This window comes from Pituophis catenifer, unplaced genomic scaffold (assembly GCF_029215685.1).
Source record: "Pituophis catenifer annectens isolate HBS135680 unplaced genomic scaffold, rPitCat1.0.hap2 SCAF_2, whole genome shotgun sequence".
Classification (NCBI taxonomy): Eukaryota; Metazoa; Chordata; class Lepidosauria; order Squamata; family Colubridae; genus Pituophis; species Pituophis catenifer.
In genome coordinates, this window is record NW_027256882.1 from 270,520,344 (window position 1) to 270,542,270 (window position 21,927).

The following is a 21,927-nucleotide window of genomic DNA, read 5'->3' on the forward strand; positions in this document are numbered from 1 at the left end:
TCTGGTGATCCGGTCCAAACCGGGAGCATTTCACCCCTGACTAGAACTCATGATCTGTTTTTTATCCTGATGCCTTAACCACTACAACAAAATCTCTAGGACAATGTATCTCAACCATGGCAACTTTAAGCTGTGTGGACTTCGCAGCTAGCACAGAACATAATACATCACAGACTAGCTAGGGCAGTGGTTCTCAACCTTCCTAAGGCCGCAACCCTTTAATACAGTTCCTCATGGTGTGGTGACCCCCAACCATAAAATTGTTCCTAAGACCATTGAAAATATGTATTTTCCGATGGTCTTAGGCGACCCCTGTGAAAGGGTCGTTCGACCCCCAAAGGGGTCCCGACCCACAGGTTGAGAACCACTGAGCTAGGGTCTATTAACACCAATAGAATTAGCAGAAGGCCAATTTAGAATTACCTCATTAAGTGAAGTTCTGCATCATAACGAAGTGGAAGTGTTAGGTTCACCTGATTGTTTGTATAATCTTCTTCATTACTTGCACTGTTCAGTAAAAAAAATAAAATATATTTGAAAACATTTACAAAGTTATAATCTCTAAATTTATAAGTTCTATCAGGAGGCTCAAAGGAAATTTGACTAAGAACAGTTCAGTCACAAGGAAGGAAGGAAGTCACAAATTAAAAATTTATCTGTACATGTGACATATAGTGGGTGCAATGTATCTGGATGGCTTTTATACTATTCACCGTAAACTCTTCCAGTCTAAGGAATAGTTTTCCTCCAGCTCTGGTGGGTATGTTCTATTGTGTACCTTCCGATAGCAAGTTATAATAAAACAAGTTCTTTTTGGAATAAGCAAAACTTCTGGCTTGAACGCTTACATGAGCTTTTAAAGATGGCCTAGCAATTAATTAGCTTTTTGAAAACTTCTGGATTATATTAACATTATTATGAAGTTACTATTATTTGATTAATAACTTCTTTGTTTGTGAAAACGGATATCTTGAAGAACACAGCATTTCAGACTAAGGAAGTATGGGTTTGGCTGCAAATATTGTTTTGAAGTGTAGCAGGAAATTTACAGTGTACCTCAAGGCTTGAAAATGTAATATTGCCACATTCTGAAGTTTTTTCAAACTGAAGTCAAAATTAATATCAAAGGATACCTATGAAGAAAATAAAGATGGAAAATAACATTAAAATTGGGAAAGTCATTATCACTAGTTACCCAATTTGCTTTAAAGAATAAGATCAGATATTCCATAAAAGGGTGTTACTGTATAGCACTTCCAATTTTATTTTAAACAAATATTTGATAAGCATAAAAAAGGCAAAAGTTTCTCTGTGCAGTCATGTCCAACTCTAGACTGGATAATCTAATCTTCATTTCCTAGTTGAGGGAGTCAGTATTGTCCGAAGATGCTTCTGTGGTCATATGGCTAGCATTAAAGGTAAATGCTATTTACCTTTGCTATATGTGCTAGTCGTTCCCGATTCTAGGGGACAGTGCTCATCTCCGTTTCAAAGCTGAAGAGCTAGTGCTGTTCGAAGACATCTCCATGGTCATGTGGCCAGCATGACTATAAGCCAAAGGCGCATGGAACGCTGTTACAGTACCTTCCCTATTTTTGGTCCCTATTTTTCTACTTGCATTTTTTACGTGCTTTTGAACTGCTAGGTTTGCAGAAGCTGGGACAAGTAACGGGAGCTTACCCCGTTATGTGGCGCTAGGGATTTGAACTGCTGACCTTTCGATTGACAAGCTCAGCGTCTTAGCCACTGAGCTGCGTCCCTTTAGATGGCCAGCATTATCGAACCCCAAGATGTACGGAACGCTGTTACCTTCCCACTGAAGCAGTACCTATTTATCTACTTGCATTTCCAGTTCGCTTTCAAACTGCTAGTTTGGCATGAGCTGGGGCAAGAATGGGAGCTCAACTTGTCATGTGGTACTTGGTCTTGAACTGCCAACTTTCTGGTCAACAAGACCAGCCTCTTAACCGCTAGGGACATGAATATAGCATGTTTGGAACTAATTAAAGCAACTGCACATTTTCCCAGGATTGCACAGCTGCTCTGGATACTCCAAAGCACCAATTCAGAATTGAGCTGCAAATACAATATACCTCTATTCTATATTAACATCAGCCTGATTGCTAAGAATTCATTGTCATGTTCTGCTTATAGCAGCATAAAAGTACCCTTGATAACCATTTTTAAGAGATATAGCCATATCAGGTTGCCTCTGTCTCATCCTTAACCCACTGAAAAGGCAGCCTAAAATCGTTTTGCTGCTAAAGTGATGCCTTGCCTTCAAATAAATCTAGCTATATGACCAATGAATGATAAAGCTGGTGATGACATGGTCAAGAGTAAGCATCCTTCCGCTTGCAGTCCTATTGCGGGGCACTGCCTACTATCACCAGTTTTACTTGAGCTGTGAGAGACGGGACACCTGCCTACACCTTTCTGTTATTGATGCTTTTCACATGGGAATATCAATCTTCTGAAAGGCCATGTCTTCGCGAATTAATGCTTGTCTTCCAAGAGACCAATGCACCCAATCTGTATCTGCGAATGCTAATTTAATAGATCAATTAAAACTATAACATGGTAAGAATATGGATTACAAACAATTTAACCCACAAATCCCCATTCCCCACTTTCCCTTCCTTGTTTGACGAATAGTTCTTGAGAATTCAATTTTTTTTAGCCTATGTATTTTGCATTGCTGAACATAATGCTTTTGTTTTTATTTTGCATATTTAAAATATTTTGATCTGATGTTGAACCCCTGTAGCATGTCTTATTTAGATACCTCTTGCCTTGCTTTAAAAACAGGATAGCTGATTTGGCAGACAACAAGATGATGGACAACTGCCATCTGACATAAAACTTCGCTTTCATCCACCTAACAATAAAAAGCAGATATTTTATTAGAATGAAATTCATGTTTATTGTGCAATGAAACTTTCATATGATATTTTGAGGGATAACGATGTAGATAATAGATGAGATTAAGAAATTGGTCTTCTGCTAATAGGAGGTTTCTTTTGTTTGTGGAAGAAATGAGAGCCAACAGAGATTCCTCAATAGAGGAACAAGGTAAGTGATGAGAGTTAATTCTCACATGTGCAACTGTGTCATATAATAATAATGGCAATAGCACTTAGACTTATATATTGCTTCACAGTGCTTTCAGCTCCCTCTCTAAGATGTTTATAGAGTCAGCATATTGCGCCCAACAATCTATTAGCATTCAATAACAACGTTCCAAATATGAACGTTAAGCTATTCATATATCGAGCATGCCCATCTCCCAAAACTACAGAGTCAGTTTATTTTTCTATTTCCTGAATGTAGGGTTAGCAGATTTAGTTTTGACTTTATCTTGGTACTGAATCACAACTCTCAATGCTATGGACAAATATAGGTAATTCAATAGTGCTGATTTCAGAATAAACATGCCAAGGTTTAAATTTGATAGGATTGCAGTTTTTTTCATCTATAGACATACTAAGCAGTCTTCCTCTTTTAGAAAGTGTAGAGTAAGAATGATGATATTGATTGGGGCATGCAAACTTTGTTGCCAAGGCAAAAAAGGATAAACATATTTTAAGTTCAGACTAACATCCAGGAATAGCTCAAATGAACATTTTTTTTCCAATTCACTAACTTATAAGAAAAAGAGATAAAATATAATTATGAAATCTTTGGCGTTCCCCGAGACTGGTTTTTTACTTGCAGACATTTCATTTCTCAACTAGGTAACATCATCACTGCTACCGAGTGTGGAATTTGTTCCCTATTTACACACAGTATGCCAGCACACATCCAAAAAAAGATATTATTCTTTAACACAATAATTGGTGTTATTTGCACCGAGCAGAGCAGTAAGAATAGAGATTATAGATACCGCTGAAACAGATGAAGCAAAAAATAAGTTTTCAGAAAAATCCACTTGAATTCTGGTGTTGTATGAATTTTCATTCATGTTTTTCAACTTCACACCAAATGTCAGTCTTTTGTTTTTACTGGTGACAAGAAAATACTGTTTGTTGTTCCTGAAGAAGGAAAAAAATGAAAATGAATCCTGGGTTCCTCAGAGGTTCTATTTCTGTAGACACCTTCCCTGCTGCTGCTCTTTACTTCCTTCATCCTATTTTACTTCTTAAAGTTTATTTTAAATTTCAACTTAATTTTAAAAAGCTACCATGTTGTAAAGTAGGTGTGCTCAGTGGTGAAATTCAAATTTTTTTACTACCAGTTCTATGGGTGTGGCTTGGTGGGTGTGGCAGGGGACGGATACTGCAAAATCCCCATTCCCTCCCAACTCCTGGGGAAGGCTATTGCAAAATCTCCATTCCCACCCCACTCCAGAGGAAGGGTACTGCAAAATCCCCATTCCCTCCCGACTCCTGGGGGAAGGATATTGCAAAATCTCCGTTCCCACCCCACTCTGGGACCAGCTACAGGTGGCATTTGCTGATTCTCCGAACTCAAAATTTCTGCTACCGGTTCTCAAGAACATGTCAGAACCTGCTGGATTTCACTCCTAGGTGTGCTCCATGTATCAATTTGCTTTAACATCTACAAATGACAAATATGTTCATTGATCCCTCCAGAAATGGAGACTTATTCTCATCTAGAAAATACTACGAATTATAGTTATCTCATGCTTCTTTTAAAGCTTAATTCTTCTCCTTTCTAAACATCTGCTTCGTTTATTTTCAAATCAGACAGGTCATTTTCTATTATGGAACAGAATTAAGAGATAGCAATACAAGCATTTCTTACCCAATATTTTTCTGTTCAACTTCCAGAATGAGATCTGTCTTGCAAACTTCATCTTCACCGCAATCTTTGACAAATGGTATCTAGAAAAATATAAAGTTTTTCATCTTCTTTGTTCAAAGTAAAGGATCTATGTTTACATCTCTCTTATTACAGCATTTAAACTGCTGGTTTGGTTTTTTATGATTGGAAGAAGTATATTTCTGGGTATAAATCTGGATTAAGCAAATAACTAAGGCATCTCCAAAATTCAACTTCTGCACAAATAGGAAAATTCTATGGAAAAGGAATCTGCTTACAGAATATCTAGGTATAGAAAAAAGAACAATGATGAAGATCTGAAACTGGAGCAACTTCCTGGGGGAAAGATCTTGGATTTTTTTTTTTGTACTAATAAAATGAGAAGAAGGAACATGATACACAACAGAGAAGACAGAATCAGACCTTGATAAATAGATTTTGTCGACTAAGTCATAACTTGCAGACACAGTAATGCAAGAGGATGCTTTGAAAACTCTATTCACTCTACAGAATATGCACCACCCATGTTTCAGGAGCTCTTCAAACCTTCTCTCTTCATCCAAATATTCTATGGATTAATATTACCATATTTTTCAGAGTATAAGACACACCTCCCCCCCCCAAAAGTGAAAATCTGGGTGTGTCTTCTACTCCGAATGTAGCCCCACCCAGCTTCTCAAACAGAGGTTTCTGAGGCTGAAAAAAGCATCAGAAAGGAAGCTTCAGAAAAGAAGCCCCCAAACAGAGCTTCAGAGGCTCTGAGGCAGGAAAGAAAGTTTTTTCTGAAACAGAGTTTCAGAGGCAGAAAAAATAGCAAAAAAAAAAAAAAAAAAGCAAGGCACATAGCTCACAACCAAGGAACCTATTGCTAAAATTCATCTCTGGGAACAGCTGATTGGGGATATTCTGAGAGGTCAATCCACCCACCAATCAGCTTTTTTCTTATTTTCCTCCCAAAAAACTAAGGTGCATCTTATACTCTGGTGCGTCTTATACTCTGAAAAATATGGTATGTTACAAATATTCTTCCCACATCTTATTTTATGTGTTGCATTTTAAAGCCTTGCACTATTCCCTTTATAGGGAATACATTATGCCACTTCAAAATGTTCTTACATCAATTAATTAATGGAAAAGGGTTTCCCCCCCCAGTTTTGTATAACACCAAGATCACTTATTAACCATAAGAAACAAGGTCATAAATCAGGTGAGACTCATTTAACAACTGCCTCACTTAATGGCACAGGTTCTGGTCCCAATTGGGATCATAAGCTGAGGACTGCCTGTAGTAGTATTATGCCCCACTTACTGTTTTTTTTCCCATGAATATCTTATTGGGTATTGTGGGAAAAGTTGTATTACATGGGCCTTTAGTTTGATCTGGAAATTAAATTAAATTACTGATAAATGCAAGTAGAGTCTTCAGTAACTAGTTACTCTATGCCCCCTACCAGAATTTAGAGGCTAGTTGTAGGGATATTGGTAGCTATGTATATTTTTTGGCTCAGCATTTTTATGTGGGTCTGGAAGAATCTCAAGTTTGTAGTTTTCACTCCTCTTTGGAGGCAAATATTTGCTACAAGGCTTAGAGGAAGATGCATGGGTAACTTCTGTATAAAAGGTGGAATATAAATCATCTGAATAATCAACATTATTAGTACTACCACTATCAACACGTTTTATTTTTGTTTGTTCTAATTATGGAGATGATACTCAGGCAGACCACATCATTAAACCAATAACATTGTAATATTACAACCGCACTTAGTTTTCTGAAACCATGGAAATATTCATCCTGTCCAGGTAGCAACTTTATTAAAAACATATAAAAAGAAAGCATATTAATTTACTTACGCTGTAAACAAGACGGGTAGGAGATGTTTTATCAAGAACAGGGCTTGAGTTGGGGTTCTTGAGCCCAATATCAATGAGCACGTTAAGGGAGTCAATAGCATCGGAAGGGGCCTATAAACGTAAATATGTACACAAAGCATAAATATCCACACAAACCTTTGATTTGCTTGCTTGATCTTTCTTATTTTAAGTTTATGTAACTAATGGCCGATTAACATTAAAATATTGCTTAGCAAAGGCACTTCTGAACATTTCAATGGGACAAGTTTACAAAGAAAGTTCTTTTTAAAGATGCAACTCTTTCTTCGCTTGCATTTATTCAATTGATCTCCAATACTTTGGGAAGGAAAACTGCCAAGCTAGCCAATAAGATGAAATTGCTCCCCTAACAGGTTAGCTCAGTGCCAGAGTGCAAGAGGGAGGTTCAAAGCAATATTTGCTCTCATATGAACCTGGCCTAGTTGAAATTGGCATTGTGCCCTTATAGAGGTAATATCACCTTCAGGTTTCAGGCTGTTGGCAACTGGACACCCTTTGCTGGTGGTGTTTTCACACATCCCAGTGATAACACCGTTCACTCGTTTTCCCAAATGCTTCTGGCCACCTTTACTTTTAAGCCCCAGGTGAAAGCACATTTATTCTGAGGAGAATTTCATGGATAGCTGAGTTTATTATTATGTTAATGTATTCTTGTTCCATTTACAGTAGTGGCCAAAATTGTGGAAACCTTTTGGGAAAAGTGTATTTTCTAAAACTAGCTAATAACACCACTTTTTTTTTAGTAGTACCATAAAATTATATATATCAATGGAAAGATAATTTAATCAAGAATGTAATGCAATAACTTTTACGAAGGATTTGCTATTAGAATAGCAGTTACAGTATAAAGAAGAAAAGTGAAACACATAGAAAAAACAAGATATACAAAAATTATCACCATGTCAATTAATAGTTGGGTAACCTTTAGCATGAATTACGGCCTTGCAACGTCTTCCCATGGAATGAATCAAGTCTTTTAGTTCTGCAGCTGTTATTATGTGAAACCAAGATTGAATGATTGCTTCTATTAGCTGGGTTTTATTGCTGAGTTGCTTCTGACTAACAAGTTTCTTTGGTCGGCTCCATAGATTTTCAATTGGGTTAATTTATGGGCTATTCCCAGGCCATTCCAGCAGTGGAATATGATTATTTTGAAACTCCAAAAAAGGGTGGTGTTATTAGCCATCAAACCTCAAAAATACACTTTTCCCCAAATGTTTCCACAATTTTGGCCACTACTGTACCTCTGCTTTTATTATTAATACTAATCACAAGATTTTACAAATGACTAAACATATATCATGTAATGCTAATACATTGTATGAAAGCTAATTTCTACTTTTCTGGACAAAAATGTCCATTCTGCATATCAGCAGATTTTACTCCACCATTTCAGAAAGAACAAATCCGATCAAACACTTAATACTGTGTCTTTAATTTGAAATAACCTAAATTCATTTTTACACATGTAAAATATCGGTGAATGAAATTATGGCCAATGGGCTACATATGCTTCTCAGCACCTCATCTGTGATCTGCAGAACACCCCAAGATCATTGTGCTGTAATTTAGTGGCAAAATAATCCATTGTTTACTGGGGAGAATTTAAGGATGGGATTGGAGTGCGAGCCCCCCATGAGGCAAAATGCTCTCTCTGTCAGGCCTGGAAGCCATCTTTTGTATTGGGCCTTCAGACCTGCCACATTTACTACTGTGGGAAATTGGGAGGGGGGATTGTATGGAGCAGGGTGATATATAGTCATAATAACATTCCTTTCTCAGAGGTTCAAGGACATTTTGGCCTGCACCTGGATGGCTGGAACTAGGAGGCATCTCCAGTTTGTGACAGTGCTTTGATTGGTCCATGTGATGGACTGGTGGGTGTTGGGCAGGGACTTGAACTTTCCTTTGGGTGGGGAAAACCTGGAAGCTTTCAGATTTGCGTTTTCCCAGATGTGCCAATATGACATCTGTAACAAAATGTAACTTTGAGGAATCTCAAGCCTTGGAGTTTTCTTTCGTTGGGGGTATTACTTGGAATCCTGACACTCACTGCCATCTTTACACTGTTGCCCAAATCGAAACCTGAGTGAAAAATGGGCTAAAATGTCTGATCTTCATCTTCTAATGGCATCACATTATAGGAAATGTTTTGACAGACTATTCAACTCAGGAAACTGAGTTAAGGACAAGAATCGAAAAGTAGCTGCCTAGTTCTGATACTTCGTTTGGGTAATTCTGGGCTAGTTTTTACCTGCACATTAAAAATGTGATTCACACACGTCTTCAGAGAGTGGACTACGATGCTACCCTGCAGAGACCTCTCATTGTTTTCTTTAAATAATCCTCTAGAGGTAATGCGTGAAGATAAGAGATCCGCATCCAATGTTAGATTGTACCTAATATCTAAAGGTGAAAAAAATGATATAAGTGTCAAGATACAGCCTCAAGGTGCAAACCGACCTATTGTTTAACTGAGGGTAAGGCCCTCTATTCACTTTTATATATATTTCTATGCAAACAAAGAATCAAAAAAACATCCCATGAATGTAAAAAAAAAAAAAGAGAGAGAGAGAGAGATTCTCAGTCATGATAGCAACAAGAATTAACATGGTATTTTATAAAAAAAGCCCTCTAACCTGGACTATCCAGGTAGCACTAAATGTATTGGATTACAAATCCTATATGTCACAACACCAGTGCACAATAGGATGGAGCTGCTTTGGGAATATCGTCATGAACTAACACAGTGACAAAATAATGAAATTGTTATGGGCAAAATACTGTGAAACACTTGAAATGTTTCAAATTTATTTTCATGTGCAGTCTAGTTTGAAAACAAGAAGATAAAATAATGGGGAAATATTCATCAATCCATAATGACATTATTATTATTGGGATTTGACCAGTGGTGAAATGCTGCACCTGTTCTGCGCATGCGCAGAACCTTCTGCGCATGTGCAGATGGTCAAAAACGAGACATAATGACGTCCCGGCGGGTGGACGGAGCCTCCTGCCGCCGGTGCTACCAGTTCATGCGAGCCGGATAGATCCGGCCGGATTTCACCTCTGGATTTGACAACTAAAATATTCAAAAGCTATTATTTTAATTGCTATTATTTAATTGCTGTTATTACTACCTGTTTTCCCCAAAATAAGACATTCCCTGATAATAAGCCCAATTGGGTTTTTGAGCACATGACAATAAGGCCAAGCGCTTATTTCAGGGTTCAAAAAAAAAATATAAGACAGGGTCTTATTTTCAGGGAAACACGTTAAGTATTTATTTATTTATTTATTTATTTATTTATTTATTTATTGCGATTTATATGCCGCCTTTCTCCCTAGGGACTCAAGGCGGCTTACAAAATGACAACTTCAATACAAATCACAATACAATATCAAATTAAAATCAGTAACCCAATTAAAAACGATTTAAAATTATACCAGTGTACCCCCAAACGGATCAGTTTAATTGGCGGAAGAGCCACGTCTTCAGCTCGCGACGGAAGGAAAGAAGGTCGGGGGCTGTCCTGAGCTCAGTGGGCAATCCATTCCAGAGGGTCGGGGCTCCCACAGAGAACGCCCTCCCCCTGGGGGTCATCAGCTGACATTGTTTGGCCGACGGCACCCTGAGGAGGCCGACTCTGTGAGAGCGCACAGGACGATGGGAGAACGGCTGGAGATGGTCCTGCAAGTACCCCAGGCCTAAGCCATGAAGGGCTTTATAGGTGAGCACCAGCACCTTGAAACGTATCCGGAGTGCCACCGGTAGCCAGTGCAGCTCACGCAGGAGAGGTGTTACACGGGAGTATCTAGACGCCCCCGTAACTACCCGCGCGGCTGCATTTTGGACTAGCTGAAGCCTCCGGACACATCCCAAGGGCAGCCCCATGTAGAGGGTGTTACAGTAGTCCAACCTAGAGGTAACAAGGGCGTGAGTGACCGTGGCGAGGGCATCCCGGTCTGTATATTCTGTATAATATACAGTATACTGTAGTACTGTATATTCAGAAATAATAGCAATTAAAATAATATAATTATGACAGTAGCAGTTAACCAGTGTGATATATTATATTTTTGGTAGACTTTGCAGCAATAAAGCCATTTACATTAAAATAAAAGTTATACATTTATTACGAATTTTGCATTGCATCCAGATTAGTTTGTGTGTATGACAGAGATAGAATGTTACTTAGCTGACAATTGCAAATGTCTCTAATGAAAGGAAATTAACTAAGGGAAATACTCACCCACTTTATCACTCGTATGGATAGGTCTAAAAGTTACACCAAAACATACATTTAAATCTATTTCTGTGTTCTTGTACTGCAGACTAATCTTCATAGGAGTAGATAAAACATGTACAGTCACATTGGCTATACTCTGTGACCTGAAAGAGAGGCAGGCAGAGTTCTGTGAGACTGAGAAGTCATAAAAAAAAAGGGAGGAGGGAGGGAGAGGTGTTCCGACTTTATATCTAGAATTTACAGAATTAATTTTAAACAAAAAATAGCTGCAATCCTAGTATTAGGGAATAAACTTCCCTGAGTATCTGATTTCAAAATTCATGATTAATTACGTATACACTAAACACAACAATTCTTTTAAATGTCCAGTATCTTGAATAGACCCTAAAAGAATCTAATTCTAAAAGAATGGCAAAAATTAAAAGGCTTTCATACATGCGCTAATGCATGTTGGAGAACAGCAAAAACTAAATATTTCGCTAACTGTAAATATCAACTTCCTGTCCATATGTATCAGGGACATGCAGCACTTCAAACTGAAAAGCCAAAAGGTGCCTTGAGGCCCTGCTGTAGCATGTTTTCCTCTACAGTTGTCACATGATCCCAGAATATGTGGGATATGTTTATAAAGATTTGGCATATAGAAAGGTTTATGAGTCTATTCCTATCTCCTCTGAAAATTCTTTTGCCTCTGAAACTGAAACACAACCACAATTGTATCTAATCTGAGCCACAGTGGCGCAGTAGTTAAAGTGCAGTACTGCAGGTTACTTTTGCTGACTGCCTGCAATTTGGCAGTTCAAATCTCAATAGGCTCAAGGTTGATTCAGCCTTCCATCCTTCGGAGGTTAGTAAAATGAGGACCCAGATCGTTGGGGGCAATATTCTGACTCTGTAAACCACTTAGAGAGGGCTGTATAGCAGCACTAAGTACTAAGTGCTAATCTTTCTTGAGAAGGTATGTTAATTTTTTTTCTTCCATTCAATCATGTCCAATTTTCAGAGACTGCGCGGAAGTCCCTGCAGAAGTGGTTTGCCATTGGCAACTTCCTAGGGCTGACAAAAAGCAATTGGCCCAAGCCCGCTCAGGTGGTTTCATGTCCAAGGCTGGATTTGAATTTGTAGTTTCACAGTTTCTAGCTTGATGCTTTAACTCAGGGGTGTCAAAATGGCAGCCTGCAGGCTGGATGCGTCACACACAGGCCACACCCACCCCAGCTCTGTGGAGGGAAAAAAGTCAAAATATGTCACGTGACAGCAATGTGACGCCACGAGTTTGACACCCGTGTTTTAACCACTATGCCAAACAGGCTCTCTAAGTTAAAACTATCAAATGAGTCTTGAGTAAATTAGACATTGCCTTAACTTATCCTTTTTGCTCCTTATACTATATTGTTCAAAACCCCAATGTTTTTTCTTTTAATGGTTTAAGCCTGGTTTTAAGAACAACTTTTGATCGTATTGCTATCACTGACTTGCAGACATATTTCTTTGCACTTTACATTTGCTCAAGCCCTGTATTGTCTCACTCAAAGTGGCCAGTCCAGCTGTTGGATAAAAGATTCAGATCTGTAGCATTGATGACTGAATCTTGTTATGAGAAGCAAAAGCAGGAAATAAAAGAGATTTATGGTTGAATGTTCAAAATGCTACTGATTACATTTTAACTATGCTAATACATCTTTTCTGGATCTTTTTCTAAATGCCAATTGGATTGTGATGAAATACATATTTGAAGGATAACATCTGACCATTGTGGTGGACCAAATCTTCTGATGATCCAAATTAAATCTGAGTCTAGCTGTATGAATAGATAAATTCATTTTATATGCAGTGTGTCAATCAGAATACAGTCTGGAGGAAAGCTAACTCAAGTAAGGAGGTTCTTCCTTTAAGGTGTTCTTTATTTCCTTAAAAATCTTCTACTCACCAGAGCTGAATTACATTTCCATTGGCACCCACAGATACATCAGTAATTCCATCATCATTTAAATCAATATGGCCATCTATTGATCTTCCAAAATACTGGAGTTTCTGAGCAAATGCAGGGTTCGATCCAGAAATTTTCTGAAGAGTTAAAAGCAAAACAGGAATGTTGACAATGTTGAACAGATATTAAGCAATGTCACAATCAAAGTAACAATATCAGATGGCATTGAAAAAGTATACAAAAGTACATAGTTTAAAAAAAAACCCATCTGGCTTTTAAACACAATATAAATGAAATTATTGCCTTTCAATTGATCTTAGACTATAAGGCCATCCATATGAGAAATTCCATGATTGGCAATTCATCAGCGAACACACTGGAATGATAAAAATGAAGCCAGCTGAAATATTAACTACGGTACTTACCTGCCAATGTAAATATATAACAAAATAAAATTTCTGCAAATTTGGAAAAAAGTGTTTAGGCAAAGAACAAAAAAATAACATATCCTAAATCAAAACTATTCTGCACAATAGAGCATCATACTCCTTACCTGGGAATACTTAGTGTGCAACGTCTTTTGTTTACCATTGTAAACGTATATAGCACCAGTATTCTCGTTTTCTAATGGTGCTCCAACTACCACATCATTAAAGCCATCCAAATCAATATCAGAAACAGCAGTGATAGCAGATCCATACTGAGCATTTTCCAGTCCTTCAGGACCTTCCAGGACTTCTCGTTTGTCCAAAATTCCCTTTGATAAAAGATCAAAATGAATGGAAGTGAAACACAAGGAAATTTATGTTAGTGTTCTATTAATTTATTAACTTAAGATTCTGATACTGAAATAGATTTTTTTTTTAAATAAGTATAAGGAACATTGGAAAAAACTTGTGGGAAAACCTGGTATTGTGGTATGGAAGTTAGCCATTTTACAGAATCCTTTGTGTGTTTTTAAATGTTTTTGCTTTTAAAATAGTAACAGAAAAAGAAACAAAACACAAAGATAATTATAATATAAATGTCAAGTTTCCAAAAGATGCCCTAATTAATTCATGAGCCATGATCCAAACTTCAAAAGAAATATAGTGATTTATTAGGAGCAACATTCCGGCAATACTGGATGCAGTCAGGACTGATCCCACGTAGATTTACGTTCCCCTATGACCCTGACTCTCCCCTCCCCCCTGGCCATGTCATAAATCACATTCTCCAATTAACCACTTTGGCTGGCTGTGAAACCTAACACCCTCCTTCTGATTGCGGTCAGAAAAATGTATGGAATTCACTTCAGTTCTCCCTCCCTCCTGCTCATGGCAACTTGAAAGCTTTGCAAGTTGACAATAAATACATACAATCCCAAATAAAAAATGCATACAATTGCTTTTAAAAAAGAAAAAATCAGAAAAAAGAAAAAATCCAGAACAAAACATTAAATGTTCATTAGATAAATATATTGTAATTATTGTGATGATATCTTATACATTTTACAGGTACCTTTGTGACCGTGAACATGTAGACTCTTCCTTCTTCTTTTTTAAAATTATTCATAAACATGGGTGCCCCAACCAACAACACATCTGTTATGGAGTCTCCATTGATATCAACAGAGCACACCACACTGCCAAAATAAGAGCCAATCTGAAATGACACAATCAATTGCTATCAAACAGGGCATGGAAGCCATTACTTTGTAAGAAATTTATGTGAACAATGCACAACATTGAAAACATGTGAAACTATCATTACGAAAATAAAAAATTGTTATAAAGTCTACTTTAAAAGCAAATTCTTTTTTCAGTACAAAGAGAATAAACACACCATTGTGCAAACTTAGCATTAAAATGCAGCACTTGCCTGCTCTCCTCTTTGAGAGTCAATGACGATTATCTTGCCAGAGTCATCAACCTGATAAACCACAACTCTGCCAGTGTAATTAGAACGGGGAGCACCAGCAACATAATAGACTGAGTTTCCCATGGAAAGAACAGCAAGAGAATAACCTGAAAGTCCAAATTATAGTTATAAGGGCTTAGAAATATTTATAAATGGGATAGATCAAGATGTTAAACCTATACTGATTAGTTTAAATTTGTAAATTTATTTTAAAACTTTATTTAGTTACCTAATGCTTAAATGCTGCTTAGAAGTTTCAGTATTGAACTCTTAGGAAATTTTCCCCAGCCTAATTCTTCTAGATCAGTGATGGTGAACCTATGGCACATGTGCCAGAGATGGCATGCAGCACCCTCTCTGTGGGCATGTGAGCTGTTGCCCTCCTCTGCACATGCACAGGGTCTCTGTCTACATATGCGCGGGGTGTGTGTGTGTGTGCATCCACATTGGGCACATGTGGGGGAACTCATGTGCATGCACAGGGGTGTGGGACGCATGCAGGGAGCACGTGCATGCACAGGGGTGGGGCGCATGACTGGGGCCATGCACACATTGCATTCTGGGGATTCAGGGGTGCACGCACGTATTTGCGCATGCACGCTTTGGGCGCTTGGTCCGGAAAAGGTCAGCCATCATTGTTCTAGATCTATCTTCTAAAACTGGTGCCAACGTCCAGATATTTCTGGACTATAACTCCCAGAATTCCCTGGGAAATAGGGATGGAGAAATCTTGTCTAAGACAGTGATTTTTAACTGAATTCAGTCCTTAATTCATTGCCTTTTAAAAGAACTAAACTAATGTTCAGCTACATTGGACAAATATTCCACTGAAGCTTTTTGAATTAGTGCTCTCACCTAAGTAGGAGTTCCGACTGTTTTGCAAAACATTTTGAAATGTTGTATTGGGATATATAGTGTCTTTTTGTCCTCTCTTCTGGACCACTGTTCCAGTCCACTCATAGGCCCCAACAGCACCCAACATCAGCACGTCCTTAAGAGGAAACCAAATCAAGGTAAATAATTAAATGTGCTTCATTTAAAAGCTTCTAGTGATGCAATTAAAATATCGTGAGTAGTGCTCTCTTTGTCTAAGTCAGAGACTTCTAATGTATCCTGTGCAGTTTACTCCATTCTTTATTCTAAGTAGCAATACTTACCACTGTTCTTGGAATTACTTTCCATGTTCTTGGAATGGGAGGTGCAGGTGTCATAGGCTAAACACATTTTTCTCCCACCACCTTGGAAATTTAATCCCATGCAACATTGAAAAGGATAAATCACATGGGCAGACTGAATTACATGGCTTACCTGACTATTTTTACAGGTATATTATTAATTCATGTTATTTGTACCTGCCTGAAAATCCCATGTACATATTACCATCTATGGCAGTGTTTCTCAACCTTGGAAGCTTGAAGATGGGTGGACTTTAACTCTCAGAATCCCCCAGCCAGCAGCGCTGGCTGGGGGATTCTGGGAGTTGAAGTCCACCCATCTTCAAGCTACCAAGCTTGAGATACACTGATTTATGGGAACTGATTCAACATTAATCTGTTACTGATGTCATAAGAGGAGACCATTATGTCTTAATCATATCTTTGGTCTGTCTAAGGCAGGGGTGTCAAATTCACGTTGTCACGGAGGCGTCACATGGCATATTGGGACTTTTTTCCCCTTCGCTAAGATGAGCGTGGGTGTGGCCAACGTGTAACACATCCGGCCTATGGGCAGGGAGTTTGACAGCCCTGCCCTAAGGGAAGCAGTGATAATACCAAGTCATTATTGGCTTCTAATCTTCTAGGTAATTACTAGCCAGTCTCATATCTGTTTTGAGTAAGATTCTAGAATGGTGGCAGTGCCACAACTTCAGATTTCCTGAACATAGAAAAAGGTCTTGGAGGTTTGCTGTTCTTTATTCTTCGCATTGGTTTTAATCTTATTATTATAAGCAGATTAAAAGCTATTCAAAGTCTTCTCTGGAATGGAATATAAAACTAAGTCAAACAAATAAACTGATCCAGTCTTAATCCAAGTTAAACCCTTTTGGAGGGGGTGAAAATGTTCGAATTTAAATTGACATTCCCAAGACAATTTTGATGTTCAGTGTTGGTCGCATTCCAATACATTTTGTTATAGTATCTCCGTTACCTTTTGATGTGAATAAGCAGCACTGAAACCCACTTGTGACATTTCCATCTGGAATAAATCACCTTGATCAGTACCTAATGAGAAGGAAAAAAATATATAATTCATATACTTAACACCACTGTTCTAAACAACAAACAAGGATATTACATAGAAATAAGACATGGTTTTCAAGAAACAATCGAGATCCAATTTTAAAAAATGGCATGGTAGTTTAGTGGTGAAGACGCTCTCCTTCCACTCGGAAGATTGAGAGTTCAATCTTAGGTAGCAGCCTAGTTGTTTTTCTCCTATGGTGCAAAGAAAAAAAATATCTGTTGCGAATTCTCCAGAGGCATCAGGAAGGGTATCTGGCCAGTAAACGCTCAGTTCCACCCAGTCACTCTGACTCTACATTGAATATGGACTTCAGGGTCATAAAAGGAGAGTTTTAATTGAGATACAATAAGGACTGCAGACTTAGATACAGGCTTTCATCCATACTTGAATATTTTAAATATCTACGTAAGTATCCAGTCATAGTAACAGAGTTGGAAAGGGGGCATTTATGCTAATGAGCCCCACATTCTGCTCAAAGCAGGACTCCAGATTAAAGCATCCAAGATATACGCTTGTCCATCTACTGACAAATCTAGCAATCTAGCCTGCTTTATCCCCCAACATTTTTGATCTTATGTCTTTTCTCTCACACTCGCATGTAATGGATTGTGCGCTATTTGTTTCTGGCTTGGGTATGTTTTTTGCTTCAGTCCTTCACAGTTTTAGGGTTTGCACACACAGGGTTTACATGTGTGTGTGTGATCTGTCCCCGTCCCCACACACACACAACACAGCCAGCCGAGGGTTAAGGAAACACTTTGGAACGCACCCAGTTCTTATCTCCTCTTGGCAGCGATAGACACACCGTCTGCCAAGGGACTTTATTTTCACAAACAGACAGATAAGATACGAACGTTCAAGAAAGTCCAAACAGAAATAATATTCCTCCCAGCAGTTCCGAACGAGGCTTTAGTGACTATCCAAGGTTTACTTTGTTCGTCACAAAAGATCCTTGACCACCACCCTCTATTATATAGTCTCTGGGGTGTGGTCCAGTGACTCAGTTCTAATCCCTAGCACGCCTCCCAAGCTGCTGCAAACGTTTATCACGCCTTCGGAGGCGTGCGTCCAGGAATGATGTTTCATTATCACTTTGATTCGAATCAGCTGTCTCCTCTCCCTCGACCGGCACTTGAGACAATGCCAGAGGGGAGGGGCCTGGAGAGGGAGGCCTGGCTGACTCCTCTTCCTCATGCTCGGAGCTTTCTTCCTCCAATGGGACAGGCTCAGAGGGCGGGGCCACAACAGTGTGTATGTATGTATGTGCAAAAGAGAAATGGTATATCCTGTATATAAAAATGAGTTAGGGATCAACTGCATTTAGAACTGAGATACTTTATTTGAAAGGTAATTAATTTTAACCAGTAGGTTTAATTTATTATTTTTGCCATTGGTATTCTTTGTTAAAATACAATTTTGGGCCTGCTCATATGCACCCAGATATACAAATGTATTACATCTGTAAGCAGAGAACCATTCCCAAAATAATTTTAAAGAGAGAGCTGCAAATCCTACTGTATTTTTCAGAGTATAAAACGCATCAGAGTATAAGTTTTTTGGGAGGAAAATAGGGGGAAAAAATTCTGCCTACCAGGTATTCATCTGGTCCCAGCACATTAGTTCACTCACTGGTTTTGAGGTTGGGGCTGGTTGGGGCTGTGCTTCTAAAGCACAGCTGATTGTTGGAGGGAGCAGCAATTAGAAAAGCAGCCAAAGCACGGAAGATTGCTTTGCTTGCGTTGGGGCTGAAAAACAGCTTCAAAAGCACAGCTGATCCTTGGAGGGAGCTCCAGTGACTGAAGAAGGCAAAGCGTGGAAGGGGTAAGAGAAGGCAGCAGCTGTTCCAGATAGCCATTTTGGGCACCGCGTGGGGTTACATTCAGAGTATAAGATGCACCCAAATTTTCAGCCTCTTTTAGGAGGGAAAAAGTGTGTCGTATAGTCGAAAAATACGGTAATTGACAGGGCAATGTGTAGGAGTTTCAGGGGGCTTATAAGCTTGATTTTTCTTTGGGTGGGGAGGAATTACCAGACCTTGTTATTTCAGGTAAATATGATACTATGCAATGCAACAGAAAATCTGTGTTATTGTTTTAAAAAAATAATAGTTGGGAGATATTGATAAATATTTTTAGGAACATTTACATGTTTGCTGATTTTTTTAAAAATACTAAATCCTATTTTTGTTCTCTGTTTACTATAAATTGTCTATCCTTTCTCCTATAAATAGCATTTGCCTTTAATAACTCAACAACTCATCATGCAAATATACAGAGTCTGGTCATCATATATTTTGCATTTTTACATGTAGTTTAAAAACAGTATATTTGTTACCTTCTAAGCTGAAAATTCGTTCCCCCAGTGTTCCTGCTTTTTCTAAAAGCGCTTGCTCAGAGGACACATTAAAAAAAAAATTTGATGTAGGCTGGCTAGCAATTGCTTTGATTTCTTCGATCAGATTTTTAGTATCCTTGTCATTTCTAATTAAATATCCTAATACCTAGGAAAATATAAGAATGAAAAAAACATATGTAAAGAAATGCAAAAAGAGACTATATAAGGAATCTGAAATATTGTGCATTTGTTATGTGCTTTCTTCTTTTATTCCTTTAACCAATTCAGTGTTTTAAAATTGTTGGCAATGAGAGATCAATGAAACAGTTATTTGTTTTCTTTTAAATAAAGTTATTTTCTCCCTTCACTAAGCACACAGTAATGAGAATTAAAGATGTGTGAAGAAAAATTTTTAAATGAGAGGTACAACTCAGGGGTGGGTTCTAAAATTTTTTACTACCAGTTCTGTGGGCATGGCTTATTTTGTGGGCGTGGCTTGGTGGGGAGGTAATGTGACTGGGTGGGCGTGACCAAGTTTTTTTTTGTTTTTTTTGTTTTTTACTTTTAAAAGCATTTTTTCTACAACCTTAAGAGGTTGCAGAAAAAATGCTTTTAGAAGCCTCTGACGATCAGGCAACTCAGCTGGGATTGCCAGAGGCTTTTAAAGGCATTTTTTTCCCCTACAACCTCTTCGGCTGACGAAGTTTGTAAAAAAATACTTTTAAAAGCTTCTGACGATCCCAGCTGAGCCGCGCGATTGTCAGAGGCTTTTTTTTTTACTTTTAAAAGCATTTTTTCGGCCAAAGAGGTTGTAGAAAAAATGCTTTTAAAAATAAAATAAAAAAAAAAGCCTCTGATGAGGTGAGGTGGGTGGGGTAAGCGTGTGGCCACCAGGCCGGGAACAGGTTCGGGGCGTGGCCAGCCAATGTTATTACCGGTTCTCTGAACTACTACAAATTTTTACTACCGGTTCTTGCGAACCAGTGCAAACCGGGAGCAACCCACCACTGGTACAACTCCTTCAACCAAATGCCTCTTTTCTCAGGATCATACTACACTTTTGGGGGCAACCATGCAATCCTGAGAAAAGATGTAGCTATTTAAAGAGTTACAGATGGTGTTCGGTAAGGAGCTTTATGCTTTCTGAAGCCCTTTTTTGCCTTTGATTTCAAAATGCTACATGATTATTCTTTACTGACTATACATTCACCTAGAGCAGTGTTTCTCAATCTCAGGAACTTAAGTGTATGAACCTCAACTCCCAGAATCTCACACATCTTAATATTCTTGAGGTTGAGAAACACTGATCTACAGCAAGGGTGTCAAACTGGCGGCATGTGGGCCAGATGCGTTACATGCAGGCCACCCCCACCCCAGCTCCGCAAAGGGGAAAATGCCATGTGACAGCAATGTGATGCGGCGAGTTTGACATCCCTGATCTAGAGTATCAGAGCAACATAGTTTTTATTCAATTTTCCCTCAAGGCATATGTCAATAAACCTATTTAAGGAGCTTTATGCAGAGGAAACCTGATGCAACAGGTTTCAAATGCACAACTCTCAAATGCACAACTAAGATGCAGGCTGGCTCCTGGGTGGTATGGCCATGTTTACCAAAAGAAGAACTGACTTCTTTGAGGACATGGCTCTGGATTTATCAAGAGGTGAGTAGATCTTCAGTCAAGATCTTAAAAGACGGAAGATAATTAAAGGCAATTTTATTTTTCTGGGCCTTGATTCTTAGAAAGATTTATTAGCATATGTCTTGGGGAAAAATTGATTTATAATTTGATTTATTACTATTGTTGCTTCATAAGTATTAAAATGCAACCAGAGTCTTTTGATTTGAGTGTGCTATAAACATTTTAAAACTTTTTTTAAAAAATGTTTTATTTATACAAGACTAACAGAAACTAAAGTGGCAAGAATGAAATCTTTACTTACAGCTATGCCAAACCTTGTGATATTATCCGCATTGCATTTTGCTATTACTTCTTGCAACTTTGAGCCATCGTGCGATTCACCATCTGTAACAACCACCATGACTTTGGAGGCTGTTGGTCTCCCACCTGCTTCTTTTGAGAAAGCATGCTCCCTGCAATAAACCACAGATGCAATTCACATGACACGAATCTTGCTTTTTATACATGATTTCATTACCCGTTTTCCCTAGCAACAAAATAAAGTTCGAGGGCAGGGGGGAGACAGTAACCTTTTGGTACAAAAATAATTATTCCAATATCACTTTAATCTGGGATCAGTAACCAATGGAACACATGGGGCCACAGGAATTCATTTTGGATCTTCTCAAGTCCCTAGGATCAGGCTGTTGAAATTCAACAGGAAACCATCAAATTGTAAAGATGCTTGTTCCTCATGATTATCAGAAGAAAATCAAAGTCAGAAGATGTGTAAGGTGTTGGACTGGCTTAATACACCTAAAAAATGCATAGATCCCAGTCCATCCAAGCAAGTAAAAACCCTAAAAGTCCTATCCAAAACTGGCCATCTTTCTTGATTTTAAAAAAGGCTTTTTCATGCCAAATGATTAGTCCCCATATTTTAAACATGGTCTCGTATATAGATCTGTTGGCAT

The 21,927-nt window shown here is 38.3% G+C and overlaps 1 protein-coding gene across 1 annotated transcript in view; it reads right to left on the bottom strand.

The window, feature by feature from the left end:
- The window catches only part of ITGA2 (integrin subunit alpha 2), a 55,424-nt gene that overhangs the window by 14,322 nt on the left and 19,175 nt on the right, over positions 1-21,927 (bottom strand). Inside the window, exons 8-23 of the mRNA XM_070934558.1 lie at positions 21,276-21,426; positions 19,333-19,498; positions 16,903-16,976; positions 15,610-15,745; positions 14,716-14,861; positions 14,356-14,499; positions 13,409-13,612; positions 12,856-12,992; positions 10,929-11,068; positions 8,930-9,081; positions 6,637-6,747; positions 4,765-4,844; positions 3,884-4,031; positions 2,786-2,878; positions 1,057-1,133; positions 424-507 (exon numbers count right to left, since the gene is read on the bottom strand). Of these exons, the coding sequence (XP_070790659.1) occupies positions 424-507; positions 1,057-1,133; positions 2,786-2,878; positions 3,884-4,031; positions 4,765-4,844; positions 6,637-6,747; positions 8,930-9,081; positions 10,929-11,068; positions 12,856-12,992; positions 13,409-13,612; positions 14,356-14,499; positions 14,716-14,861; positions 15,610-15,745; positions 16,903-16,976; positions 19,333-19,498; positions 21,276-21,426 (2,043 nt within the window). The remainder of the gene's footprint in view (positions 1-423; positions 508-1,056; positions 1,134-2,785; positions 2,879-3,883; positions 4,032-4,764; positions 4,845-6,636; positions 6,748-8,929; positions 9,082-10,928; positions 11,069-12,855; positions 12,993-13,408; positions 13,613-14,355; positions 14,500-14,715; positions 14,862-15,609; positions 15,746-16,902; positions 16,977-19,332; positions 19,499-21,275; positions 21,427-21,927) is intronic.